At 37.2% G+C, this 8,766-nt stretch overlaps 1 protein-coding gene across 1 annotated transcript; it reads right to left on the bottom strand.

The window, feature by feature from the left end:
* Nucleotides 1-648: 648 nt before the first annotated feature.
* LOC107790602 (putative magnesium transporter NIPA6) lies at nucleotides 649-7,883 on the bottom strand. The gene is made up of 9 exons (XM_016612552.2): nucleotides 7,410-7,883; nucleotides 6,014-6,070; nucleotides 5,828-5,918; nucleotides 5,576-5,736; nucleotides 5,342-5,469; nucleotides 5,037-5,174; nucleotides 2,195-2,287; nucleotides 1,976-2,093; nucleotides 649-1,296 (listed from the first exon to the last, which is right to left on the bottom strand). The coding sequence occupies exons 1-9, from the start codon at nucleotides 7,531-7,533 to the stop codon at nucleotides 1,208-1,210; spliced, it is 999 nt and encodes a 332-aa protein (XP_016468038.1). The 5' UTR covers nucleotides 7,534-7,883; the 3' UTR covers nucleotides 649-1,207.
* Nucleotides 7,884-8,766: the final 883 nt, after the last annotated feature.

Here is an 8,766-nt window from a genome sequence, read left to right as displayed (position 1 = left end):
AAAAGTGGCTAAATTTCGATTACTTTTGAAACTGTGGCTATTTTTGAATGACCACTTGTAAATCTGGCTATTTTTGAATTTCTCCCCCATTTGTGGTCATGTTTTTTTGGAAATTAGCCCGATCTAGAATTTCAAATTCACAGGTGAAATTGTATGACGATATTCTAGAGTTTCACTTGCATAATTTTAAGCTAGCGTTTGAACATAATTGAAACTTAAAAAATGAATTTTTGAGATGAGATGAAATAATTTTTGAAAGTTAAAATTGTGTTTGGACATGTATTTTACTTGAAAAAATTAGATGTTTTATGAGTAGAAAACTTCAATAACTACTCTAGAACTCTTTTTGGGATTTGAAGATTTTGTTTTCAAAATCTGCCAAAAAATGGTCTAAATCTATAAACAAGCAGATATTTAAAAATAAAATTTGGAAAAAAGCTCCCAAATTTTATGGCCAAAACGGGAGCTAAATTTCATGACAACAGTTATCTTTCAATAACAAGAGCTGAAAAGTGGCTATTCGTGAATTTTAACCCCCCCCCCCCCAAACCCAAACCCAACCAAATTGCTTGTTTCAACGTCCATCTTTATGCTTGAGGTAAGTGCGAAATGCTTCACTTTGCTGCTAAGCATCTATAACAATACGGCTTTAACAATCTTCTAACTTCTAAATTATAAACTCCACAAAGTACATAATGTGTCATTCTCCAAAACTAATGCTTACAAAGGCTTGGTTTACTATCTTTCAAAAGAATACCATCCTAACTTACTGCTGCAACCTTCTTCACTATGTTATATTCTCATGCTAAAACAATGAATAATATGTTACAACAATAAGGTGTCTCAATAAATTACAACATGAATCAACTAAAATACTCTTACAAAACAAGCTCAAATAAATGACACCACCATGTATGTACAAACCTCAATTTGAATAGCAGGTCAGCAAGAAAAGCATGTCCAAATGTACATGTTGGTCAAGGCTTCTTCAAGAATCCATGCCAAGCTTCATATACAAGGTGACCTCGACTAGTAGCCTTTTCCCAAAATTGTGCTCGTAGGAGAACTTGCCTCCCAATTATAAAGCTCAACATTTCTGAGCCTAAAGAAGAATTCTCATTCCACGAAAACATAAATCAAGCATCAGTTATGGATACAACTTCAACTTTTGCGATCAAGATCTAGAATCGATGGCCACGAGATCAAATCAGCGGAAATAATTTGAATCATTCAACATTATGTAATGTCCATCCTCCATAACCTTTATATCTTCGCCGTCATACCACGATATATTTCCTGCATAAACCAATGTATTCTAAGCACAAACCTGTAGTAAAATTTGAGTAGAAAAATGATATTGAGGCCTCAATTTGGACTTCAAAGTACAGTAGCTTCAGAGAATCACTTTTAAAAGTAAAGTCCAGCCCCAGCTCAAAAAGGTCATCAGTCCCAACACCAATGTAAGGTACCTATGTGTCACACATGGGCAACAATGTAAAAATGCGTGCTCTTTTGGGTCACCAAGTACCCAAAATCAGAAGCGCATTTTGATATGTGCACCTGAATTGAGCAAAGTAGGAACAGCTAATCTCACATATGCAACTTTGTAAAAACACATACTCTCTTCATGATCTAGCCCCATCACGAAAAGAATAATCGTTGTCAAAAGGTAGAGTAAAATCAAATACCAGACTCGATTATTTTATCAGTGTCTACTTACAATCTCCACTGAATCGGAAAACTACAAAAAACAAAATTTAGAAGTATCGAGAAATTTGTATACTAAAATTAGTTAGATTGACTGAAGCAGGAGATAACTACACCTAAGTCAAAATATGCTATCAAGTGTTGCAGACAGAATGAGCCAATTCCTTACTTTTGGCAGATTTTAGCTTGCATAATATCAAGGATATATACATTGATATGAGAGACCTACAGCATCTAAAGGTGGGTGCATGCTGCAACTTCATTTTACCTGGTGTAGTTGCTGGTTCCTGTTCTCTAGTCACATGGAGTACGACTGTTCCTGAAAGTACTGTGATAAATCCACAGATCTCAGATACTATACTGCTAGCATCTTGTCCAGCCCAATCCTGTAGAGCAATATCACAAAGCAAATGATGGGTTCACATTTTACTCCGTAAACATATTGAAGGACGACCACAATTAAGAATAGCTTAAATTGACAACATACCTTGAACATTATTGCGCTTGCAATGATGGTCAAAGTGGTGAACATTACATAATATATTGGGGAAACAATTGCGGCATTGAATGTATCCAGTGCCTAATCAAATGGTGCATAAATGTCAAAAAATGGTTCAGACACCCAAAAGAGAAGCAATGTAAATTATCCCTAAAAAATCATGCGTATTGCTAAACTGCAAAACCAAGATTAGGCATAATAGCATGCAGTTCTTAGTAACTGCACTTTATAATGGTCAACCAGCATCTCAAGGTTCATTTGATAAGGAAAATCTCAATATGAAGTAGTACCAACTATTGTAGAAAATTTCTTTTACGAGATTACCAACCAAAGCACTCATTGCAGATATTAAAACTAATCACATATCAAGCATGCAAGAGAGAGCTACAAAGGAAACGAGAAACTGAACCGTAGTATCCTTCATCTCAACTTAGGAGTAGAGCAATGCATCATTTAAGGACACCTTCAGTTTCATAGTACCCTACTTATTTGTCTAAGTGACATAAAGATCTAAATTAGAAGCTGCATTTATTGCCAAATCACAAAAGTTGAAAACAAAGTGTTGGTGGAGGAGAGACACATTAAACGAAGATCGCTGACTTACACCGATAAGCTCCTGAAAGAAGAGGGAGACATGAATATTATGCTGGGGGATTTGGAGCACTCTGAGAGTCGTAGAGATTTCGGGTATTGTAGGCATACAAAGGTTATGGAGGTTGAAGGGGCTATGTGTAGGATGAGCAAGGAAAGAGCGACCGGGCAGGACGAGATCCCAGTGGAATTTTGAAAGAGCGCGAGTAAGGCGGGTTTGGAGTGGCTTATTGGGTTGTTCAATGTCATTCTTAGGACAACAAAGATGCCTGAAGAATGGAGGTGCAGTACTTGTACAAGAACAAGGGCGATATTTAAAATTGCAACAACTATAGGGGTATTAAGCTGCTGAACAATACTACGAAAGCTTAGGAGAGGATGGTAGAGATGAGGGTGAGGAGGTGTGTGTCTATTTCCGAAAATCAGTCTGGATTTATGCCGGGGTGATCGACTACAGAAGCTAATCATCTTGTTAGGAGGTTAGTGGAGCAGAATAGGGAGAGGAAAAAGGATCTTCATATGGTGCTCATTGACCTAGAAAAAGCATACAACAAGGTTTCAAAGGAGGTTCTATGAAAATGTTTGGAGGCTAGAGGGGTACCTATGGCATACACTAGGGCGACTAAGGACATGTACGACGAAGCTAAGACCCGGGTGAGGACAATGAGAGAAGATTCGGAACACTTCCTCGTCGTGATGGGGTTGCACCAAGGATCAGCTCTTAGCCCGTTTCTATTTGCTTTGGTAATGGATGAATTGATATGACACATTCAAAGGGATGTGAGATGATGCATGTTATTTGCAGATGATATCCTACTAATTGATGAGACACGAGGCGGAGTTAACATTAGGCTGGAGGTAGACTCTGGAGTCTAAAGGTTTCAGGTTAAGTAGGACTTAAACAAAATACTTGGAGTGTAGGTTCAGTAACGTGACTCATGAGTCTAACGTGGAGGTGAGGTTTGATACACAAGTCATCCCCAAAAGAGGAAGTTTCAAGTATCTAGGGTCAACAATTCAAGGTCATGAGGAGATTGACGATGATGTCACACATCGTATTGGGGCGGGATGGAGGAAATAGAGGCTCGTATCCTATTTTTTGTGCGATAAGAATATGCCACCGAGACTTAAAGGTAAGCTCTATAAAGTGGTTGTTAGACCGACTATGTTGTATGGAGCAATGTGTTAGGCAGTCAAGAATTCTCATGTCCCGAAAATAAAAGTAACGGAAATGAAGATGACGAGATGGATGTGTGGGCACCCAAGAGAGATATGATTAAAAATGAGGATATTCGGGGTAAGGTGGGAGCGGCTTTTGTGGCAGACAAGATGCAGGAAGGAGTTTGAGATGGCTCGGACATGTGAAGAGGAGATGTACAGATGCCCCAGTTATGAGGTATGAGAGGTTGTTCGTGGGGGGTCTAATAAGAGGTAGAGGCAGGCTGAAAAAGTATTGTGGAGAATTGATTCGATAGGATATGACATATCTTCAACTTACCGAGGACATGGCCCTTGAGGCCTTGATAGGAGGGGTTGGAGGTCAAAAAATTGAGTTGTAAATTAGTAGGTAGTCGATGTCTTTCCTTTCCATAATAGTAGTATTATCATTATTATTTCATTCTTTTATTCTTACATTTATAGTACTATTTGTTGTTTCTTTTGCTTCAGCTATCTCACTATTATGTGCTGTTGTTACTGCTTCTCTTCTTCTCCATGTTTTTTTCGAGTCGAAGGTCTATCGGAAACAGTCTCTCTACCTTCACAAGGTAGGGGTAGGATCTGCATACACATTACCTTCCCCAGGCCCCACTTGTGGGATTACACTGGGTTTGTTTTTGTTGTACAAAAGTAGAAAACAGAAACATAACTTAAAGACCTCAGGAAAGCATTGTAGCATAGTTGCTATCAAGTATTGATTCTCTGTTTTATCGTCATTTAACATGAAACACCTTGCGCAAGAATTGATATCATTACATGGAGATCATAAATCCAATAACTGATCTAATATTTAAATTCAGAGGAATTGAAACCAGAGATACACATGATGCATGAGATGAGCTGACCCTGGATGCATTGCTAGGTCATCATCAATATAGACGCTTCTGAATTTTAACACCTTAAATGACAAGCATGTTATTGAAGAAATGGGACTTCGCGCTAGTCAAGGTAATGCAAACGAATGATCATATGGATTTCTGAAAGTCTCAGTCAAGCTGGGAAAGTACCATATACACATTACCTTGTTTAGATAATTCAACTGTGTGATGACACAGATGACTGCAACAGCTAGAAAAAACCAAGTCTGCGGATAGGCAATCTGACTAATTCCTTCCAAAGTAAGTTTTATTGCAATTCCAATAGCCTTTATGCTTACAACCTGCAGATATAATCTTTTTAAAAAAAGCTACAGAAACATCCTGACAGGCTAGCAAAATGTTCACATGTGCAAAACCGCATCTTGTCCAACAACAAGAATGTAGTGTACACATTCCACCAAAGAATAAAAGAAGATGACGGAAGTAGACTAGAATAAAAAATAATTACCGTAAGTGCACCCATTAAGGAACATATTCCCAAATAGACCAGTACGTTCGTCTGCCCATAACGAGGCTCAAAATGCAACATCAAAGCTACTACTACGGATACTGTTGCGGCTACATAAATCAAAAATGCTGATGACAAAAGAAGCAAGGAGAAATTAGTAATAAGCTCTGCAAGAGGGAGAAATATCTTATAACCTATAGCTAGATAAACAGGAATAATACCAAAAGTCCAGACCTGGTTGAATTGCCAAAATCCAGATTTCCTGCACAGAAGTTGGCATATGCTCCTGAGGTGCATGTACAACAATTACCACAGATCCTACAATGCACAATATGCATCCCACCACACCTAACAGTTGTAATCGTTCCCTCAACAAAAAGTGCGCCAAGATAGCACTATTCAGATTCACCAAGGTTAGTTACGCAAACATCAGCAGGAGTTCCTTATCAGAATTTTAAAACAGCTAAAAAGGCTTCAAAATCATACCTGATAATTATACTCAATGCACCAAGAGGGGTCACAAGAACCGCCGGAGCATAAATATAAGCCACAAAATTGGAAACCTCCCCAACAATCACTGCATACCCAAATCCAAATGACATTAAGACCAGAACAATGTAACACATTCCTGGAAAGAGGTTAACTTATGGAGACATCTCATGATCCACTTACTTGTGATCATGCCTGACCACCAAAGGGGTTCAAGCAAATAAGTATAACCTCCAACTCCTGCAGTGAAGATTACAACAACTGTTTAGCCAGGTGAATTGAAGTTGACAGCGTATTTAATGAGGAAAAGGGGTGCTAAAAACGATGTTTGTTGCTGTGCTATCAATTAAGTACTAACCAGATAATTGGCACACTAGACTACAGTCTAAAAATAAAAATCTATATTAACTTTCAAGCAAAATATGATCAGCTAGAAGTACTGGCATAGATTACTCCATGTGAAACTCACAAGTATTTCAGGATAAAAGCTTCAGTTCCCACTAGAATGTCCAACCAACGATGGTTCTTCTCATATTATGTATGGGTTGGCAAGATCATGAATAAGAATAGAAACTATTGGTATATAAACATTGGGTTGCAGTGTTTCAGCCGGCTAGACAACTATTATTTGTCAATCTTCTACTCATGGTTTAATTAAAGAAAATGACAACAGGAAGAAGAAGAAACCTAAATGTGAAGAACCCAATTCAGCAATTCCCAACTAGTAAGTGCTACCAGAAGAAGACTGGACCTAATGGGGCTAGAAAGGTTGTCAACATTGAGATGCATTAGTTGCCTTTAGATCTCATATTAGTCATTTTAGCATTTCCCTATCCACATTCAAATAATGGGTTTAGACCTCTAGATTTTCTCGTCTTTATTCATGTGACCATCTCCTACTTCATTTATGTATTCCAACACAGGCCTGAACTGAAGGATATTGTTTCCACCACCTAAATGATTAAAAATCCTGGTAAGCTTAGCTCTTGAGTAACTGCATGCCCTTAGCATATAGTCTACCAGATGGTGACTATAGATCCTATTAATTAACAACAAATTACACACCCTAAAATACCTGATGAATCAAATAAGAACCAACATAAATACAACAAATTGAACAGAACAATTTTACCCTATGTTGAGATACAATGTATAAGCATGCCCAGGTATTAGATATATAAACTTGCAATATTTACCAAATACAAAATAATTAATGCAGTATATTCTTTCACTAGTACAATTTCTCCTATGTGAGTTTCGCAGAATGGTCAGCTTAAAATAATTTGACTACAATGAATCTTTTGACTATTTGAACAGGCCTCATAAAGCTGGAATGGATACCGAAGATTCATACAGTTGAAACCCAACTAATTTGGTATTGAAGGCGCTGTTGATTATATTTTCACTAATATCACGGATAGCACTATCATCAACACAATTTCACCTTTAATTACTAAATTTTTTTGCATCCACACAAGTAATTCAACTTCAGGCAAGCGAATAGATTGTGCCTTTCCAATTAGTAAATTGTCTAATAAACCGAAGTAAAACTATAAGAGAGAGAGAGAGCATTTCAGACCTGCACGAGTTCCAGCAGCAGCAGCACGTTTGAGACCTTTCTTCTTCAATATAAAACTTGTTCCAATGAACAAGCTTGATACCATAGCTAGAACTAACCCTCTACTATTCTCCGAAAACCCCATCCTCTCTCTCCGTCACTTCTTCTTACTTCTCGAATATTTATATACACAAACAAATACTCAATCTGGAAGAATAATTGCTTCACTGGAGGCTTCCAACTCTTCTATACACGCTCAAAAACGCACTAAATACAGAATCTGAAAAGAATAATTGTTCCTTCTAAAAAATTACAAAAACTGAGCTACTGTTCGTTGGGAATTGGGAGAGGGAGATATGAAACAATTGAAGAACAAATAAAATAGTTTCAGAAAATTCTTGTTTCCTCCCTCTCCTAAAAACCCATAAAGTTAGTTTGTTTGTTGGAAGCTTCGGTAATATGGTATTTCTTCCTCTGCTTCTTCAACGTTTTACTGTGACGTGGGGACTATTTAGTAAACGGGAAACACGGTAGCAATTTTAACGCCGTTAAATCGAAGCTTTGAGGTTCTTTTGGAAATGCTTCGTTAACGAGTCTAACGACCAGGAAGGCCACGTCACCTGACAACCAACAGCGTGTGAGCTGGCCCAACTGACCTTAATCAGCTGCATATTCACTTTCTTCTCTATATTATTATTGCTCCTTTTACTATTTTATTTTATTTTATCTGTTTAGATGGTGGTGTTCCAATCACCGTACCTACACATTGATTATTTTATTGAATATCTAATCTCCTGTCATCAAAGGTATTAGTAAGAAACATATAAACCTTTTTTTTTTTTGCCTACTTTAAAATTTGAAATTATGCTATTTCATTATTGTCTTGATCAAAATAATTTTCAATACATGTTTTAAATTATTGGAGTAAAAAAAATCTAAGCGAGTAGCGTTAGTAGTAAAACACTCATGTCATCGACTAGTAGTCGAGAGGTTTGAGCTTCCAAAAAGGGGTTAAATGAGAAACCATGGTTGTTTCTCAAAAGAATTACTATAAAGACGATAACAAAAGTATCTAATTATCAAACAGTATCAAAAAAATCACTAAGATTCACCCGCAACTTTACGGTTCAAACTTCACTTCATCACGATTTGTGATTGTGTCTCGATCGGTCCGCTTTAACAATGATAATTAATGAGTAGTTGTTTAGTACTCGCGCGAATCTAGTATTTTTATAATATGAATGTACCACTAAAGGATGGAGGAAAAAGAAATCAGTAGAAATTGATCTTTACTCCTCTAGATAAATAACTCAGCATTCATTCAAATGCACCATTTAACCTCTTTGGAGCATTAGTACTAGACTTTCACGTCTAGTTA

The sequence above is a fragment of the Nicotiana tabacum genome, chromosome 7 (genome assembly GCF_000715075.1).
Source record: "Nicotiana tabacum cultivar K326 chromosome 7, ASM71507v2, whole genome shotgun sequence".
In the NCBI taxonomy this organism is placed as follows: domain Eukaryota; kingdom Viridiplantae; phylum Streptophyta; class Magnoliopsida; order Solanales; family Solanaceae; genus Nicotiana; species Nicotiana tabacum.
This window is presented reverse-complemented; position numbering and strand designations above follow the sequence as displayed.

Excerpts from the sequence above, each read along its gene's own strand:
- LOC107790602 (XM_016612552.2), bottom strand. The coding sequence starts at position 7,533 with ATGGGGTTTTCGGAGAATAGTAGAGGGTTAGTTCTAGCTATGGTATCA. Across the intron at positions 6,071-7,409 it reads TGCTGCTGGAACTCGTGCAG|GAGTTGGAGGTTATACTTAT; the intron begins GTCTGAAATGCT and ends TCTTCACTGCAG. Across the intron at positions 1,297-1,975 it reads GGAACCAGCAACTACACCAG|GAAATATATCGTGGTATGAC; the intron begins GTAAAATGAAGT and ends TGGTTTATGCAG.